Here is a 19,336-nt window from a genome sequence, read left to right on the forward strand (position 1 = left end):
ATAGAAATAATGCATGATGTCAGCATCAGAGAAGGGAGAGAGGCCAAGGTCATTGGTAATGGGCATATAGACACAAGGCTCAGTGAGACCTGAGGGTGTTTGTGGCTGGGTCAGACATCTGTCCATCCTGGACCTTGGCTCAGCTGTCCTTTCAATGACATCTTCCTGGTCCTCTCAAGGGACCCATGGGAGCCCCTTCCACCCAGTTAACTACACTGAGACTAGGAATACCATACTGGCTCTAACTGGGTGAACTTCTCAGAGCCTGTCTTGGTACGTGAGCCCATGCCTGCTGGGGTGGTCTGCCTGTTGTGCTGACACCTGCCCACTTCATCCATCTGGGTTCCTGTCATCTGGACAATCCTCCTGACTTCCATCTTTTAGTCCATTGCAAGGAGGAGAGTCACATAAAGATGCTTCCCATGTCCTTGCTCTTTTTAAATGCTCTTGGAATTTGGAATTTGAGTTTATCTGACCACTGGTTATTCTGGCCTGGCTTTGACCTTGGCTCATGGGGGGGGGGGAGGCAGGGAAGTTCCTCGAACTCAAAATCAAGATAGATCCCACCAGTGTTGAATTCACAGCCTTTTTATGCCCTTACCTCCTGGGTATAGCACCTCAGCCTGGTGGGGCCAGCTACCGTAGCTACACAGGGGATAGGTGTGGCTGAGAGATGGCGGGGCATAGGTTGGGCTACCCAGCTTCTCTGCTAACCCTGATCACATTGCTCCTCACACTGGACTCAGGCCACAAGGAAGCAGGTTGCCAGTCTTCACACTCAATGGACTAGGTAAAACTCAGAAGTGTCCACCAGGCCTGGTGAGGCTAAGTAAGCTGTTGGAGGCCAGTGCCACCTTGTGGCAGCTCCCAGAGCTGCAGGTGTTGAGCCCTGCCCTACATCTCCTCTTACACCCATTTGGCTCCTGATGCTGCCTAGAATGATCAGGAGCACCCAAGGGGCTGGCCAGACTGATGGTTCTTGGGTTTCAGGCTGGGCTATTCACTGGCTAAGAATCTGGTTGGCCATCCTTGGCCCCTTGGGTGGCCAATGTGAGTACGCAGGAGAGGAAGTGGAGTCTGGGTCCCAAGTGCTCCTGAGTCCATTGCACAGGTCACCAAACTTTGCAACTAATCATGAGGAACTGCAGTTCTTTCAAAGAACACAGTAAATGCTGCACTCCAGGTCTGCTAGCTGCATTTGGAGTTCCTCCTACAGCCTATTGTGAAGGCTGTGTTCAAGGCTCAAGGCCTGGCCTGGGGTGCCTGAAGTCTGGCTCCAGTCTGCCAGCTGGAGTGTCTTTCACTACCTAACATGGCCAACCAGAGATCATGATGCCAACCAGAGATTCGTCCCTGCTTGCTGTACATAAACCAGATAAGTGTACACAGCTGCCCCAGCCCCTGGCAGATCCTGCCGGCTAAGAATCCTACATCCTGACTTCCACCCTTTCACGATGATCACCTAGGTAAGCCCAATGATGCTGCTGGGATAGTGGACCTGCCCTTCCATCCCTGGTCCTAACTTTGCATCCTTCTGACATTGGGAGCCCTGCTGAAACCCTCTGCCTTCTTTCTTCTAATATCCTATCTCCAGTTCCTTGGAGGGCCTTTCCTCTGCTCAGAGGCCATGGAACAATGCCAGGCCCACCATCAGCAGAAGGGGAGGCATCCTCAGTGTTCCTGGTTCTGCGGACAGTTGGGGCTTACTGACCCAGGGCTGCTGCCTGTGAATGCTTTTCTTGGTCGTCAACTTGACTACATCTGGAATTAACCAAAACACATATGAGGGACTGTTTTCCAAATTAGGTCTTTAGGAGTGGGAAGACCCACTTTTTTTTTTCTTTCTATTTCTCTGTGTAGCCCTGGCTGTCCTGGAAGTTGCTATGTAGACCAGGCTGGTCTTGAACTCACAGAAACCCACCTGCTTCTGCGTCCTGAGTGCTGGGATTAAAGGCAAGTGCCACCACCACCTGGTGGGAAGACCCACTTTTAGTCCAGATCTTTTGAAGTGGGAAGATCCACCTTTAATCTGGACCCCACCTTCTCTAGGCAGTCTATATAAAAGATGAGGAAGAAGGAAGCTTGCTCTCTTTATCTGCTTGGTCTCAATGGAAGTCTGTTCTTTCACTGGCATTGGCGCCTTACTTCTTTGGGATTTCAGCATATACTGAAGACTAGCTAAGATATCCAGCCTCGTGAACTGAGTGAGTACTGGATACTTGGATCTTCCACTGGTAGACAGCCAGTACTGAACTAGCTGGACCACAGCTTGTAAGGCATTCTAATAAATTCCGAATACACATTCCTCTAGTGAACCCTGACTAGTACAGATTCTGATACTAGGAGTGGTTTTAGAACAACAGAAGCAGAAGAATACATTTTTTAAGTGTCTGGACTAGGCTTTCCAATTGGACATCTACAGTCACAGAAGCCTCTCCTAGAAGCTGGGAGAGCACTGAAAGCCCATGGCGGGAACTGTTTTACAAACTTAAGGAGATAAATGCATTTGATTATCCTGACTCACCAATTGTGAGCACAATGGATTTTTTTTTATTAATTAAATCTTTTGTTTTACATCCCTACCAGTTTCCCCTCCCTGCTTTCCTTCTGCACACCGTGCCGCCATCCACTCCTCCTCTGTTTCTGTTCAGTAAAGGGCAGGCCTCCCATGGGTGTCAACAAAGCATGGCATATCAAGTTGAGGTAGGACTTTGTATTGAGGCTGGGCAGAGCATCACAGTATGAGGAATGGGTTCCTGGGAGCCAGCCTAAGTGTTAGGGACCCCACTGCTGGGAGTCTCGCAAACAGATCAAGCTACACACCTGTCACACATGTGTAGAGGGCCTCGGTGGGTCTCATGCCAGCTCCCTCGCTGTTGGTCCAGAGTCCGTGAGCTCCTATGAGCCCAGGTTAGTTGTTTCTGTGGGTTCCCTTGTGAAGCCCCTGACTCTGCTTCACCCTGCTCATACAATCCTTCCTCCCTCTCTTCAACAAGATTCCTGGAGCTCGAAGGGGCAATGGGTTTGATGACCCTGGATATAAAACAGTTTGTGGAAAAATAAGGAAAATGATGATGCTGGTTGGTTGCTCCTAGCATCTCTGGATAAACTGACAGGAAGAGTAAGATCCATGATAAAAACCAACCAACTTCTAACATCTCAGACTACAGTGAAAGGTAACAATGAACTCAGTGATGAAATTGACCGACTTTAGATCCACATAAACATCTAAAGTTTTCTAAATGTGCCTGGAAAGAGAATCTTCTCTCCAGCAGCCACAAAGCTCAAGCTGTGGAAAATCAAACTGATGTCTTTGTTATAAAGTTGACTGAATTACAGTGAAAATTCAAGTCCCAGCCTCAGAGGGTGTCAGTGGTTAAAGTAAGGGCATTAATTGGTAAAGAATGGGATCCTGTGCCTTGGGATGGGGATGTGGGGGGACCCTACTGAAGCTGAGAACTTTAACCCTCAGATTCTCAAGGGTTTATCTCACCTGAGGAAGTAATCCCTCCACCCTCAGTAGAAGATGTACTCACACCCACACCCTTGCCTTTTCTGCCTTCGACTGGGGGAATTTAACCCTTTCTTGTATGCCTGTAGACTTAAGGCAAAGCAGGCTCCTAGAGGGGAGGTAGGAAGTGTGGTCCATGAGGTGGTGCACTATACTTAATGCACTAAACTTAATAAGCTTGCTAATTCATTCAAGCAGAAGTCTGGGGAATATGTGTGGGAATGGATTTTAAGGGTGTGGGATATTGGTGATGTTGCGGGGCTCCACAAAGAAGACTGCTGAGAAACAGTTTATGAGCCTCTAGAAGGTCTTTATTCCAGCCAGCTGGTGACACATCTGGATACACATGACCCAGGACCCAAGTACAGTAGTGAGCCTTCCTCAGGGTCCATATTTATTTTTTTTTTCAAGTTTTTTTTTTTTTTTAAATGATGGGAACAAAAATATACCTAAATGCGAAGCTTCTGGAAAAACCATTTGTTCTTCCCTGTCTTGTATCATTCTTCAAACTTGACCTTGGCCTCCCACCTGGCCTTGCGTTTCAGGGCTGGGTCTCTAAAGACATCCTTGTTGACAACAGTTTTGTCCAAGGGGATGTCCACAGAGAACCTTGTGGGCATGAGGTGATTGCAGTTATAAACTTTCACAAAGGACTTGATCTTTGACATCTTGGCAATTTTCTTCTTGCCCATGGCAGCTGTCACTTTTTGGGGATAGCGGTCAATTCCAGCCACCAGAGCACGGCTGTGAGGGTGGTCCGAGGTGCCGTCATCAATGTTCTTCACGATGACGGCTTTGTGTCCGAGTAGCGTCCAGCCAGGACCGGCACCACTTTCCCTGGTTTCATGAACTTGCCCATTTCAACAGCAAGGAGCCAGTACCCAGCAGAAAGGAAAGCAGGGCCAGGGTCCATATTTAAAGCAAGAAAAATCATATCCTGGGGGGAAAGTCCCAAGGTTCCCTTTCCATGGCTGCAAGCTAAGCGGATAGTTACAAAAGCCCAAGTGTGAGATTAGCACAAATAATGAGGTCAGGATGACTGTTGCAAAGAGCCCACATCATCCTTGGGTTGTTTTTCCTCCGCTCCCTTACAGTCACTGGCATGTTACTCAGCAAGACAAAGTTTGTCTGAGGTGCTAAAATGGAGTCCCTGTAGTCAACTTGCAGCCCGTGTCGCAGTGGAAGGAAATAAACTGTATTGGGCAGAGTTTATTGACATGGGCCCTCTGAGTAGAGAGTCTAGGTTGAGTATGGAAGCTCTTATAGTTAAAAAAAAAAAAAAAAAGGTGTCAGAGGTTTGTTTGAATGGTTGTCTAAAGCATTTGTCAAAAGATGGTCCACTGAAAAGGAGTTGGAGATGCCTGATACCCCTTTGGTTTAATGTTGATGAAGGGGTTTTAGATTCAGAGATACTGCAATGCTGGAGTGGGTATGCTGTGTAAAACCACATCCTCCACAGTGGGAAGGCCCGGAAGACACACCTACCACAAATCCGGTAAGATGCACAATATGGTGAGACGGGCACCCACATACCGGAAGAGCTTTGCTGTCTCCCTTTTCCTTACATCAACCTCAGAGCCAGAGATGCTCAGGTGGATGAATTAATGCAGTGGGTATAACTGAACTCGAAATTGCAGGGGCCAGGTGGCAACAGCGAATTGCCAAGGGCAAGGTGACTATCATGATGGACAGCATGGACAAAGCGATGTCCACAGTGGCCTGACCCATATGGGTGGCACAGGCAAAGTGAGTTTTATGGTGGCGTGATTCATAAGGACTTTTGGTACTGGCTAATCAATCATGATGTTTCCAGGCATGGAACAGATAAGAAGATACAATGTTTTCATTTGATATGTCTAAGCAGAAAAATTCTCAAACAAATGAAAGAAAGGCCACATCAGATCATGGCAAAAGATAGAATTCAGTCTGTGAAACCAATTTCCAGACCTGAGCCAGTTTGCAGACCCAGAACCCCTTGAGTGAAGGGTCAGCCAGGTTCCCCTGAGGAAGGACCTTGATAAAACACCTGCTGTCAGCCTTTCCCCAGTCCTTCCTCAGAGGGACCTACGGACTTTTACAAGGGTAACTCTACACTAAAGGAAAGGAAACAATCAGATTTTCCAGGGTCTATTGGACATTGGTTCTGAATTGACACTGACCCAAGAAACACTGTGGCCCTCCGGTTAAAGTAGGGGCTTATAGAGGTCAGTTGACTGACTAATAGAGTTCTGGCTGAAGTCTGACTCACAGTGGGTCCCCAAACTCATCCTGTGGTTATTTCTCCAGTCCCGGAGTGTATAACTGGGATAGATATACTTAGAAGTTGGCAGAGTTCTCACATTGGTTCCCTGACCTGTGGAGTGAGGCTGTTATGATTGGAAAGACTAAATGGAAGCCTTTAGAGTTGCCTCTTGTAGGGAAAATAGTGAACCAAAAACAGTATCGCATCGCTGGAGGAACTGCAGAAATTAGTGCCATCAAGGACTTGACAGATGCAGGGGTGGTGGTCCCCAACACATCTTCCTTTAACTCTCCCATATGGCCAGTGCAGAGGACAGATGGATCGTGAAGAACAGCAGTTAACTATCGAAAACTCAATCAAATGAATAATGACTCCAGTTGCAGCTGCTGTACCAGATGTGGTGTCCTTCAGCAAATTAACATATCTCCTGGTACATGATGTATAGCTATTGATCCAGCAAATGCCTTTTCTCAGTACTGGTCCATAAGGACCACCAGAAGCAATTTGTTTTCAGTTAGCAAGGCCAACAGTCTACCTTTACAGTTTTACCTCAAGGATATATTAATTCCCCAGCCCTGTGACATAACTTAGTTAGAAGGGATTTTGATCGTCTGTTTTTTCCATAAAATATCACATTGTTCCTCTATATTGATGACATAATGCTGATTGGACCAAGTAGCAACCACTTGGACTTGTTGGTAATACATGCTCATCAGAGGATGGAAAATAAATCCAGCTAAAATTCAAGGGCCTTCTACCTCAGTGAAATGCTTAGGAGTCCAGTAGTGTGGGGCAAGCAGAGATGTTCTTGTCCTGTTTCCTTACCCACTGGAAGGCTGTGGGGCAAGAACCCATAGGGCAAGAGCAGTCCTAGGATGTGCAGAGACAACATGGAGGACCTGGAGACACTTGGCTATGGGCTCATCTCCATGCTGCCCTCTAGGAGGGGACACAGGTGTCTCAGTGGTCTGCAAGTCTCTGCGTGTGCTAGTCCTCTACTTTCTACCATTCTTCAGGACAGCCATTATTCTGATCCCCAATTATAATGGTCAATATTGTCAATTTACAGAATCTATAATCTGGGAAACAGCACTTGAACATGTCTGTGAGGGAGTTTCTTGGTTGAGTTCCTTGAGATAGAAGACTCACCCTACATATCCATGGCACCATTCTGTGGGCTGGGTCCCAGACCGAATGAAAAAGAGCAAGGGTGATGAGCACCCCAGCTCACTGCTCTCTGCTTCCTGAGTGCAGGTGCAGTGTGACAGTGACACCCTGCTGTCACTCCTTCCCCACCACAAGGAGCCATGCTCTTGTGAGCCCCAATAAACCCTTCCTTTCTTCGGCTGGTTTTGCTGCAGGTACAAGAAAAATAACAAAGGCACCAATGCCACTGTCCTCCTCAGTAGGCCCCAATCATGTGGGTGGCTTCCTGCACATCCGTCCCTGCTGTGCTTCAGCACGCTGTACCAAAGGATCAGAAGCTGGGCTGCCTGGGAGAGCCAGGTACCTTCCACCCACCCCACAGAGCCATTCTGCCTGCTGGCAAGTCCTTCAGAAGGCTACCAAACTCTGCCTGTGCCCCTGCCCCACAGCTGGAGTGCTCCAGGGACAGACTGATGCCCAAGCTATAACCTGAAGTAGCCTTGGGGGCTCCTTTCCCAACAATCACTAATGTGGAGGACTCAGCAGTGTGGCTACAGGGCAATCCTACACCACAGAGCACTGTCAGAGCTAACACCAGCCAGGGCTGCCCAGCCAGTGTCTTCCAGGGCAGACACTCCTCACTCGGACAGGGCTGAGAAGAGGCTGGAGCCCCTGCTGCTCATTCAGTGGAATGTGCCATGAAGTGTGGTCCTTGACGCAGGCACACTGGGACCTGGGAGGAACCTGGGCTACCAGCAAAAAATCAAAACTGAGGCTGATGACAAAGCCTGGGCCAGGCGGTGGGAAGCCAGGCCAAGGCACACCATAGATGAGGGGATGTTAGTTGAGTCAGAGGACAAATATATTTTCATTCTAACTTTTTATTTGGAGAGGATTGGGGAAATCAGAGTGGTCCCCAGGATTACCCCCATGGTAACCCTTGTCAACACCAAGATCAAGTCCCACAAGACACAGGTCGGTCAATCCTGCTCTGAGAGGTTTTTTCTGTTTCCTGTGACTGAGGGGTGAGTGAACCACAGCAGGGACAGATGTGCAGGAAGCCACCCACATGATTGGGGCCTGCTGAGGAGGAGAGTGGCATTGGTGCCTTGTGTGCATGCACATACATGTTGTGCATATATGAGTGAGTATGTGTCCTGTGTGTGTTCATGTGCACATGTATGTATATGCATGAGTGAGCATGTGTGTATGTATATATGAGCATTTTGCCTGTGTGAATATGTGAGTATGTGTGACTATGTGTGCAAGTGTCTGTATGTATGCACATGTGCATAGGGGCATATGTGTGTGTGAGTATACATGTGTGAGCATATGTATATGTGTGTATATGTGAGTGATCCTGTATATATGCATGCATTGCACACATGTGCATATGAGTGAGCAAGTGTATGTGTGAGCACATGAGCATGTGCGTGTTCGTGTATGTCTGTGTGTGAGTGTGTATGCATGTGAGTATGTGCATGTGTGTGTATGCATGTGAGAATGTGTGTGCCTGTGTGTCTATGTATGTGAGTATGTGCGTGAGTGTGTGTGCATGTGAGAGTGTATGTGCATGTGTTTGGTGCTGAGCATTTTATCAGTTGTGGAGGGCTGTGTATCCACCACCTCTGTCCTTCGGTACTGCCCAGCACAGCTGGGACCATCTTGCTGCTCCTTGTAGCCACACTCCTTCCCATTCCCTGACTATGTCCTCTAATCTGCCCCTTTGCTACTGTCTTGCCACTGTTCTTACACTGACCCGAGACCTGGCTTGCTGCAGTCTGTCACCTGTTGCAGGCCATGGTCACAAATAAAGTTGCTGAGAGCATTTACACAGAGCCTCCTGAGTGGGTACAGCATTCACTTCTGTCTGCTACATGCCCACTAGGGTCGCTGTCAGCCCACACACCATCGTAACATGTTCACCAATACATGGAACAGACTCCTGCCCAGCTGGGCTGCTATCACTAATCCCCCTGGGAGTCTAGTCCCAGAGCTGGTCAGACAGGGCTCGGCCCACCTGAGGGCTGTCAGGCCTTACAGCCTCTCTGTCTCCATAGAGCCTCAGGGCCTGTGTGCAGGATCCTTTAAGAGGTGACGCTGGGGCCAGTCTCTGGGATGCTCTGAGGGGTCTTTACTACCATGGAGGCCCATTCCCAAGAAAGGACCTCCAAGTGCCAAATGCCACATCCCCAAACACATGCCCCTCTTCATGCTGAGACCAAAGGAGGGACTTTATTGGCAAGAGTCTTCAAACATCGGTGAGATCAGTTGGGATGCCTGGGTGGCTTAAATCTAATGACGGAGGAGGAGATGCAGACTCAGAAGGTCATGTGAAGACAGAGGCAGAGAGGAGGGGATGTGACCACAGGCTAGCATCAGGATGAGGATGCCCAGTGCTGGCTCCGCATTGCCTGGATCTCTGGGCTCTGGGCTGGAAAGTTGCGAGACAGTAAACCCCATGTGCTACACTTTCCTGAACACAGCATCCAGGTGGTTCCACAAGGCCAGGTTTCCTGCTCTACTCACACCACCTAAGGCCCCACTGCAACCCTTGAATCTGGGAATATGTCACACACAGTCTTCTACAAAGAGCTGTGTGCTCCTTTGCTTCTGCAGGACAACCCAGCAATGGTCAGAGTGTGGGCTCTGAGACAAGCTGTTCATGGTCACTCTGGGATGGACCCCCAGCTTCTGACACTGGCCCTACGCTACCCTGTCCAGCTCCCAATGCCCCGGGTTGCCATGCCCTGCATTCAGATGAAAATTCACATACCAGAAGGCCTGACTAGCTCTTCTGTTGTCTAGCGATGCATGCATCTGGGGAGACAAGGGGATGTCAGATGACTTGCTGAGCCTCCCCCTGATCCCCACCCCAACCCTCAAGGCATCTGTGCCAGGCACACCAAGCCACAATGCTGCCTTCTCTGGACCCTTTCTGGGCCAGATCAGGGAGCCTACCTTTGTTGGTCAAGTTGATGATATTTTGTGAATTCAGCCCGTATTTTTTGCAGATGTTTATAAATTTTTTCAGGTAAGAACTGTTAAGCACTGGGATGCGTCCTGGGAACAAATTTGGGACTTTGTGTTGGGGAAGGGTCCCAAGGTATCATTCCATCACATGTCTAGGGCCCATAGGAGACCCCCCTACCCGTGGCTGGGATTCCCAAGCAGACAGGGGTCAGGTTACCATAGAGCGCCAGCACATGGGTCTTGGTCCCATTCTTGATGTTCTGCATGTAGAAGGTGATATACATTCTGTAGTCAGTCTCCGTGAGCAGCACCCTGTTTTCTCCCTCGTCTGCATGGAGATAGAGCTCAGCACAGCCTCTGCCCTGGCACTGGGATCCCCCACCCTCACTGCTGGGATGAGTGCCATCTGACTCATATAGCCAATGTTAAGCAGGCATTGGAAGGAGTGGGAGTCTGGATGCCCAGTGCTGGCTCAGGAGGAGCCTGTGGTATGAAAGTGGGGTGGCAGGGTGTCATGGCCCCTACCTGTCTGCCTGAGGATGGGCCTTTGTGTGCTGCTTCCACAAGCCTCTCTGGTAGTTCCAGGCTAGTGATATCCAGAGAGAGGGCCAGGCTGGGGACCCTTGAGATCCCCCTAGGCTGGGGTGCTCTTGCTTTAGGGTTGGGGTGAATGCTCACCAGAGTGGGCAAGGCCTCAGCAGAAAAGATTCCTGGCTGTCAGCAGGAAGAACAGGGGTTCCACTTACAGGCAACGGTGAACTGCCCATCGTTCTCTGTCTTTTCACAGACCATGGTCACAGCTACACATTCTCCTTGCACCCTGGAGGGCAGTGAGGGGAGGGCTCAGAGCAAGCCCCAGCCGCTTCCCTCTGCCGGGGTCATGACAGGAGGTCATCCAGCCCCCAAGTCTAGTACCTTGTTTCCTATAACCACCCCATCTCAGAAGGGGCCTTTCAGCTTTTCTCACAGGGAGGAGCACAGAACCCAGCAACAGGCCAGGGACACACCATCATAACGATCCCCCGAGAGAGCTGGTGACAGTTCACACACTGGCCCAGTGGGCAGGTGTGTGAGTGTGTGACGTTGCCGTGGGGCTTGGGAACACAGTCCCCCCTAGTTTCAGCTTGAGGGGCGGGGGCGGCAATACACACATGAAAAAGAAGTCAAACTTCAGGCTGCCGTTCTTTAAGGGATTGATGTTCCGCATGTAGATCCTCAGGTCTCCGTTTTCTTCAATGCGCGTCATGTTATCTGAGGCCATGAACATAGAGTACCAGATCCCGGAAATCTGGAAGGGAAGGCTGAGTGATGGGAATCCTGTAACTGCCCTGGGGTTGCTTGGCCCTTGTGGCCACATTCCTGGGTGAGTCTCTGAACACTAGCTCCAAGCTAGGACCTCCTTTTGCCTTCCCAGCCCTCTCTCTGCCTGATTCCTCCCTGGGTACCCTCTGGCTGCTATCATGGCTGGGACTGAGAGGGCCTCTCATGGCCCAGACTCCCTGTCTCCAGGTCAAGCGCCCCACCCAGTCAAGGCAGGACAGGTGCTCTTCATGAAGCCCAGCCTCGCCCCAGAAGGCTTGGCCCACCCTGGCCATGTTGTAGTTCTTCTGCTCGATGATATCCCAGTTGAACTGCGCAGCAGCAAGACTCAGCACCAGGCCCAGCACTAGCAGGACTACCATGCTCACTGGTGGATGCCTTGGCCTGCATCTCACTCCCTTATGCCCCTTTCTGTTCTGTGGTGACAGCCTCTGTCCACACACATCCTGTGTCCTGTTGGAAGGCAGCCAAAGGCCCCCACTTAACTGTTCACATCCAAGAGCTGGCTGCAGAACCCTCTTGAAGTGATGTGTAGCTGGGTCAGAAAGCAACAGGGGAAGTTGGGACTGGCCGGGTTTGGCCATCAGGTCCCTGGACCCGGGCCAGCCTGCTGAGATCATGAGTGACTCTGAGCCCTTGCTCTGTCTCTCTAAGCTGGGGGGCGGAAGAACTCAGAGCCCTGTCTTCACACCCTGTCTGGCTTCAGTGTTTATGTTTGAGGGAGTTTGGCTCCTCACAAGCCATCTGCATGGCATGCAGTACAGGCGTGCGGCAGAGCCAGCCACCCCGCCTGGAGGATGTCACTGAATGTAGGATGTGACTCCAAATCTCCAGGAGAAGAAGCTGAATGAGGGAGTACTTAAGAAGTCAACCCCCGAGTGATAGTTGAGGGGTCCTGAGAGAGAACAATGTTTTGGACTTTGAGGATACAGTGGTTCAGGCACACAGGGTCAGATGTGCTCCTCTCCCAGCTGGAGACTGGCCGTGGGAGGTGGTGGTGAGACGTGTCCCGGAAATGTCTGCACGGCTCCTACATGTGTGTCACAGGACTCTGGCTCCCACTGCCTCCGGCACAGGTGCGTTGGTGGCAGTGGAGGGAGGCCGGAAGAACTCAGCCCCCCAGGCAATCCAGAGGGCAGACACCCACTGGCTGTCACTTCCCCATGTAGGCAGCTCTGCCATCTATCTGCCCTGGGCTGATGTGGTCCTGAGAGAGGAAGGGAGCCCAACTGTCCCTGGGTACCTGGCAGGTGTCAAGCATTATAACCCATCATCAAAACTACTCACAGTTAATGTCAATGACAAGTTCTTTGACTTGTAAGCACCCTTTCTGTTGATCCATTTTCCTGGAAATAGGGATGGGGCAATATGACTCTCCCTTGCTCCCCCAGCTGTTTCGAGCAATAGAGATGTCAATCCAATAACCTTATCTATTCTACATTGTTGAGCCCTAGAACACTCTAGCTCCTGAGCTTGAGCCCCATCCAGGACTGTCCCAAACTATTGGTGCTGGGCTTTTTCCTGTCACTACCTTGAGGAACTACAGATGACTCCATGTTCATTTCTCCTCAGGCCAGAGGTGGCCCGCATGCCCTGGCGGCCTCGTAGAGGGACTGCTGTGAATGGTAGAAAGGAAGCAATACTGTGATTGGTGCAAACACAAACTTTATTTGCATAACAAGCTTGCTATGACTGGAGCGAGACACCCTGGTACTGCAGCATTGGGCCCAATAAAATCCTTTCCTAGAGTATAATTGTTGTTTTTGTTTGTAAGTTTGTCTGAGACAAGGTTTCATGTAGCCCAAGATGACCATGAATTCTTGATCATCTTGCCTCCGTTTCACAAGTGCCGGCATTACAGGCATATGCCACCATGTTCAGCTTGACTGGTCTTGTCTAGGTTCGGTGTGGGCTGAGCTAGTCACACACTCACAAAGAGGCAGGAGAGACGATGGAGCAGCAGTGTTCCTGGAGGCAGCAGAGCTGGCATGCCAAGCTTCAGAAGCGGACAGTGAGTGCTGCTGAGCAGTGGGCAGGCCAAGCTGCAAAGACGTCAGAGCCTCTGGCTGCAAGGGCATCTGCAAAGCAACACCATGGGTGAGTGGTAGCCTCCAGCAGCTGCTGCTTCCCTACTCAACAGCTGCAGCAGGGGCCATAGTAACAGTGGCCCTGAACTATTTGAGGGATGGGGCAGGTCAGAAACAAGAGGAGTGGAGGCAAGGGTGGGGAGCAGCGGAAGGACAGCATGCTGGGAAGTCAGAGCGGAATTACCGCAGGCTGTGGACACTTGAAACACTCCCAGGAGCTGTCAAGACTACAGAACCAAGGGCCCGAGACACCCCAGGGCTGGGAGCTGCAACACTGCCCGTTACTGAGAGCTGAGGAATCCTTATTTTACAGGCTGAACAATGCTTCAGTGCTCGAAGGATTAAAGGGTCTGGCTACCTAAAGCCACCCGAGAGCTGTGACACTAGAAGGTGCCACCTCTGACACCCTCCTGCTGCTCCTGTCTGATTTGCTGTCAAAAATTAATTAGAATTAATTAGAAAAGGTAATAGTTCATCAACCAGCATGACTATTCAATTTAAACTAACTTATCCCACTAACAAGTGCTTCTCATTTGATCAGATAGAACTTGCCATAAGAAAACTTCCAAATTAAGGCTGGGGAGGGGTTTTGTTTTTATCTTTCCAAGAGAATGAAGGCATCCAGCTAAGGAATCTGAAGACTACTGGAGAAATGAGACATCTGAAGAAGGACAAATCATCCAGAAAAAAATGTACCAAGAAAAAGAATAAATTGGCCTTTTGATATATCACATTTTCAACAGGATGAAATTTCATAAATCTTCCTAAATATTTGTTTCTGTTGTTCTCTACAGACATATAATGCAAATGGTCTTTTTTGTTTTCTTGAGACAGGGTTTCTCTGGGTAGTTTTGGTGCCTGTCCTGGATCTTGCTCTGTAGACCATGCTGGCCTTGAACTCACAGAAATCCACTGGCTCTGCCTCCCAAGTGCTGGGATTAAAGGTGTGTGCCACCACCACCTGGCTGCAAATGGTCTTTATGTAGTCCCAGTCCAAATAAAAAATTAAAACTGGCTTTGGAGTTGGAATGTGGCTCTCTCCTTCAAATCCAAGCATGCTTGTTAAAGTCGAATCCAAAATCTCTCTCATGTCAGAAAAGCACCTGATATGGGACAGAAAAAAACAACAACAAAAATTAAAGGACTAATTGCCACTAATTTTATAATACTTTGGTTTTATTTTAACTTTTTAAAGCTTTTCTTAAAATATAAATGTTATCTCAAAATTTATAAGGTTAATTTATATGTTTTAAATTTTGTCATATTAATGGTCATATAGAGTACTAACTAATTCTAGAAAAAGGCTTCATTTAGCTTCCTGTATATGATTTCTGGTTTGAGTCTCTATCAGTTTTCTGCAGTGAACCATGACCATGCTTAACAGCAACCTTTGAAGCCTCCAAAAGGATGATGGGGCCCTACAAGGATGATTCCACATGGATTATGATAATACTACCAAGCTGAAAAACACCACCCAAAGATTGGCTTTGGACTACAAACTGCTCAGGACAATCCTGAGGTGGCTAGCTGAGATGATCCAGCCTCACAGACTACTCTAGCCAGGACATGAGACCAGCTCTGCTCTTTTCCATTACAGAGAGACTGGACAACATATGATACAGCTACCTCTCCCAGGACTTGACAATTAACCATAATTTTTCATTTTAGGATCCCCTAAGGATGTTGTTTCCCTCAGACAGTAGGAAGTAAATTTAAGAACACAATGCCCACATTCCCAAGAGGTGGGGTGGGTAGGTTTTGGTCTTTCTATGGGTTATGGATATTTGTCTCATTTAGGGTGGTTGGTTACAAGTTGTTATTGCAAATGGTCAGGAAAAAAGGCCAAACAAAGGGGATTAGATTCAGGGTTCTTGTTTGAAAAAAAAAAAAGAAAAACGGGTATACAGATATGCTAGGACAAAAAGGTAGATTATTGAATCTACTCTGAAAAGAAAAAAGGGGGATATAGATATGATAGGATAAAAAGATAGATTATTAAATCCATTTTTTAAAAAGCAGCTACTTGTTTTAAATATTTTATATTGATATGGATCTTTGTATATCGATACAAAGTTAATATTATTTTTGTTAGAACATACTATACATACATTTCTAATTTTGTTCAAGGTATTGTACCCATACATCTCATTGAACAATGCAATGCAAAATTGCTAGTCTTTGAAAGTTATTATTACCAACTATTTGGGATAATAAGGAAATGCAAGTTAAAAATTAGTAACCTATTACAATTAAACTTATAGTCATGTTAGGTATGTTTTCAAACAAAGATATATTTTAGATAGGAAGGTCATCTTCAAACACTTCAGAGATCTACCAGATATGGCATTTAAGATGTTTTAATAACATAGGTTTTTTTTTTTTTTTTTAATGATAATGAGACATATCTGCTCTTGGCAGCACCAATATACTTCAGAGAAGATGATGGGCATCAAAGAAACTCCATATGGAGTTTATTTTCTTTGTGGCAAAAAATAGCTACTGGGCAACAAAGTGCTCTTGCCTTGACTGCTGACAGTATGCTGTCCAAATGAGGCAAGCAGGACACAAAAAAAGGACTGTGAACGTTTCCAAGACAAGGTAAGACAGCCCTTCAGAAAATCCGACTTCACAGAAAAGTCTGTCAGATATTCTAGGCCTGTAGGCCAAAGATGGATGCCCCAACGTTGCAAAGGAAACTTAGGTGACTGTCTAGGCAGCCAGCTGTTTCTGTCATTTCTCACATTCTTTTTGGAAGTCAATTGCTTGCACTTCCTGCTTACTCAGTTAATATTATTTCCTTCTCAGGTCTCTGAGGGAGTTGAAGATTAGATAGTTATATAGTTATAGTTTTCCTTGTTTACAAGACTCAGAAAAGAAACTCACTAAAGAGGTGTAAAGTGCATTAGGTTGAGAGGCATCAAAAGATGGTTTTAGAAGCAAAGCAAGTTAGGATAGAGAGTGAACGAGGTACAAGACTTTGGACTCACCAAGATAGGATAGATAATGGAGTATTTTTTCTGAATTGGTCAAATGCAAGTATACTAGACATTGTTGATGTATTTATTATATATAGTTATTGTACTTATTGTATATAGTTTCTCTTATATTAGTTATAACCTTTTAAAATTTTTAGACAAAAAAGAGGGAATGTGGTGATATTTTGTTTGTGATCTAACAAATAAAGCTTGCCTGAAGATCAGTGTTCAGAGCTAAGCCAGTAATTAGCCATAGAGGCCAGGCAGTAGTGGCACACATCTTTGATCCCAGCCCTTGGGATCTCACTCCTTTAATCCCAGCACTAGGAAGGTGGAGACAAGAAGTGATGTGGCTGGGTGGAGACAGGAGCTCAGTCTTTTCAGTCTAAGGATTCCTAGAGGTAAGAAGTTTTTCTTGTGGCTGGCTGCTCTGATTCTCTGATCTTTCAGTTTTCACCCTGATATTTTACTCTGGGTTTTTATTATTAAGACAAATTAGGATTCATGCTACAGGGAAGGAAGGATTATAGTAGCCAGAGGGGTCAAGGACACCAGGAGGATACAGCCCACACAATAAGCAGAGCTCATAAGGGTTCACAGAGATGGAATGAACAGTCACAGAGTCTGTGCTAGGTCCTCTGCATATATATTGTGGTTGTTTAGCTTGTGTTTTTTTGTGGGACTCCTAACAGTAGAAGTAGGGGTGTCTCTGACTCTTTGGCCTGCTCTTGGGGCCCTTTTCTTCCTACTGGGTTGTCTCATGCATCCATATGAGGGTTTGTGCCTAGTCTTATTGCATCTTGTTATGCCAAGTTTGGATGATATTTGGCTGTTCTTTTCTGAAGAGAAATCAAAGAGCAGTGGATCTGGGGGAGAGAGGAGGTGAAGTGTAGGAGGAATAAAGGGAGAGGAGGCTGCAGTCAGAGTGTATTATATGAGAGAATAATAACAATAAAAAGAATGTGTGTGTCTGTGTCTCTGTCTGTCCATCTGTCTTTCTGTCTCTGTCTCTTTGTCTCTCTGTGTTTGTGTCTGTATGTGTGTCTGTTTGTCTGTGTGTGTGTGTCTGTCTCTGTGCGTGTGCATGTGCGTGTGTGTGTGTGTGTGTGTGTGTGTGTGTGTGTGTGTTCATTCTGGACTGGGCACAGTGCTTTGATTATTATTAGAGCTACTCGGGATGTTAAAGTGGGAAAATCTCTTACATTTGGGAGTTTGAGTTCAGCTTAGGCAGCTTAAAATGACATACTTGAAGCAAATCCAGAAAAAGTCACTGGGCATCTGGGGTATGGCTCAGTTGGTAGAGTGTTTGCCTGGCTCCTATCCCCTGTGCTGCACAGAGGGGTATTGTGGAATATGCCTGTCATCTCAGCACTTGGGAGGTGGGCACAGGAGAATCAGAAGTTCAAAATATTCTCTGCTACATAGCAAGTTTGACACTAGCCTGGGCAACACAGAGACATAACTGAAAAACAAAAATAAGCCCCCAGGATTGAGCCATGGAGCCATAACCTAATGACTAGCCTAATCTGATCACCCCCCTAAGGCTCCTATAAGTACCATAGTTGGATTGTTCTTACCCTTAGAATACAACTGACTGCCTTGGGGATTAAATTCCAGACTGAGTTTGGTGAACACATTCCTTCCACAGCACATAATAAACAGTAAGCCATGATTGACAGGGACTTTGACAGGATGGTATCAGTGCTGCTGGCTATGGGAAGCAGCTGGACCTGGGGTAATGGGGCTTAGGCATTGCTACGGTGGGGTATCTGGGGAGAGCAGCCTGTGTAGGAAGATGTGGGCCTCAGCCATCCATGCTATAAGAGTATCCAGGTGGAGGGAAGGGAGAGAGAGATGCTGGTTTCATGAGCTAGTGAGGGTCAGACAGACACAATTGTGAAGAATGGAATCTACCTCTAGATGGAGACATACCCTGGCCTCCTCCCTTAAGGTTTGATTTAGTGGGCAGGTCAGGGACCTGGCTCAGGGGACCATCCCTAGGATGTGAGCTCACCTTAGAATATAGTGCCTTTCCTTCCCAGAAGTCTTTCTGGCTAGGGACAGCCTACTACTTTGAGTTCTTCTTCTTCTTCTTCTTCTTCTTCTTCTTCTTCTTCTTCTTCTTCTTCTTCTTCTTCTTCTTCTTCTTCTCCTCCTCCTCCTCCTCCTCTTCCTCCTCCTCCTCCTCCTCCTCCTTCTTCTTCTCTCTCTCTCTCTCTCTCTCTCTCTCTCTCTCTCTCTCTCTCTCTCCCTCTTTTTTTTCTGAGGCAGGGTTTCTCTATGTAGCCCTGGCTGTCCTGGAACTAGCTCTGTAGATCAGGCTGGCTTTGAACTTGCCTCTGCCTCCTAAGTGCTGGGACTAAAGGGGTGCACTACCACTACCCAGCTTTTCTTCTCTTCTTTTTCTTTTGGATGCTGGCTGGAGCCTGAGGATGTGTTTAAACCTCTTAACTCACACTCTGGGTGTCTTAGGATTTCTATTGCTATGAGAGACACCATGACCATGGTAACTCTTACAAAGAAAGCATTTAATTGGGGTGGTTCACTTAACAGTTTCAGAGGTTCAGTCTATTATCATCATGGAGGGGAGCACAGTAGTGTGCATGCAGACATGCTACTGACTACAGCTTCATCAGAAGGCAACAGGAAATGGTCTCAGACACTGGGCAGTATCTTGAGCACAGGAAACTTCAAAACCCACCCACAAAGTGACACACTTCCCCCAACAAGGACATACCTATTCCAACAAAGTCACACCTCCTAATAGTGCCACTCCCTATGAGCTTATGGGGGCCAATTACATTCCGACTACCACACTGGGTTTCCTTAGTTTTCAAGGGTAGAATGAACAAACACATAAATACAGGGTTTTGTTATAATCACACAGCTATCCAGCAATAGTGGGACCATATGATGCCTAAAATGAAAACCTGTGCTTCTATCAGCAGGCAAAGAATACATAAACAAGAGTCTTAGAAAGTATAAGAAGGGCTTCACTCTTTAGAACAACAAATAGTGTCTCCAGCAGGATAGGGGAGCAAGGGAGGGTGCCTCCCTGTTGTACAAGATACACAGCACATAT

The 19,336-nt window shown here is 47.5% G+C and overlaps 1 protein-coding gene and 1 pseudogene across 1 annotated transcript; both read right to left on the minus strand.

Annotated features, from left to right (window-relative positions):
• Positions 1-3,960: 3,960 nt before the first annotated feature.
• Positions 3,961-4,381, minus strand: LOC118583128 (annotated as a pseudogene).
• A 5,306-nt stretch (positions 4,382-9,687) lies between these two features.
• Lcn9 (lipocalin 9) lies at positions 9,688-11,554 on the minus strand. Its single transcript, XM_036183522.1, has 6 exons — positions 11,459-11,554; positions 11,024-11,160; positions 10,619-10,692; positions 10,090-10,200; positions 9,861-9,962; positions 9,688-9,719 (listed from the first exon to the last, which is right to left on the minus strand). Exons 1-6 carry the CDS (start codon positions 11,552-11,554, stop codon positions 9,688-9,690), a joined length of 552 nt encoding a protein of 183 aa, XP_036039415.1.
• Between the last annotated feature and the right edge of the window lie 7,782 nt (positions 11,555-19,336).

The sequence above is a fragment of the Onychomys torridus genome, chromosome 4 (assembly GCF_903995425.1).
Source record: "Onychomys torridus chromosome 4, mOncTor1.1, whole genome shotgun sequence".
In the NCBI taxonomy this organism is placed as follows: Eukaryota; Metazoa; Chordata; class Mammalia; order Rodentia; family Cricetidae; genus Onychomys; species Onychomys torridus.

What these genes read in the sequence shown, in the direction of transcription:
- Lcn9 (XM_036183522.1), bottom strand. Translation starts at nt 11,554, where the DNA reads ATGGTAGTCCTGCTAGTGCTGGGCCTGGTGCTGAGTCTTGCTGCTGCG. An exon ending in AGAACTACAACATGGCCAGG is followed by an intron (nt 11,161 to 11,458) that starts GTGGGCCAAGCC and finishes CTTCCCTTCCAG; the next exon opens with ATTTCCGGGATCTGGTACTC. An exon ending in CATCAACTTGACCAACAAAG is followed by an intron (nt 9,720 to 9,860) that starts GTAGGCTCCCTG and finishes TTGTCTCCCCAG; the next exon opens with ATGCATGCATCGCTAGACAA.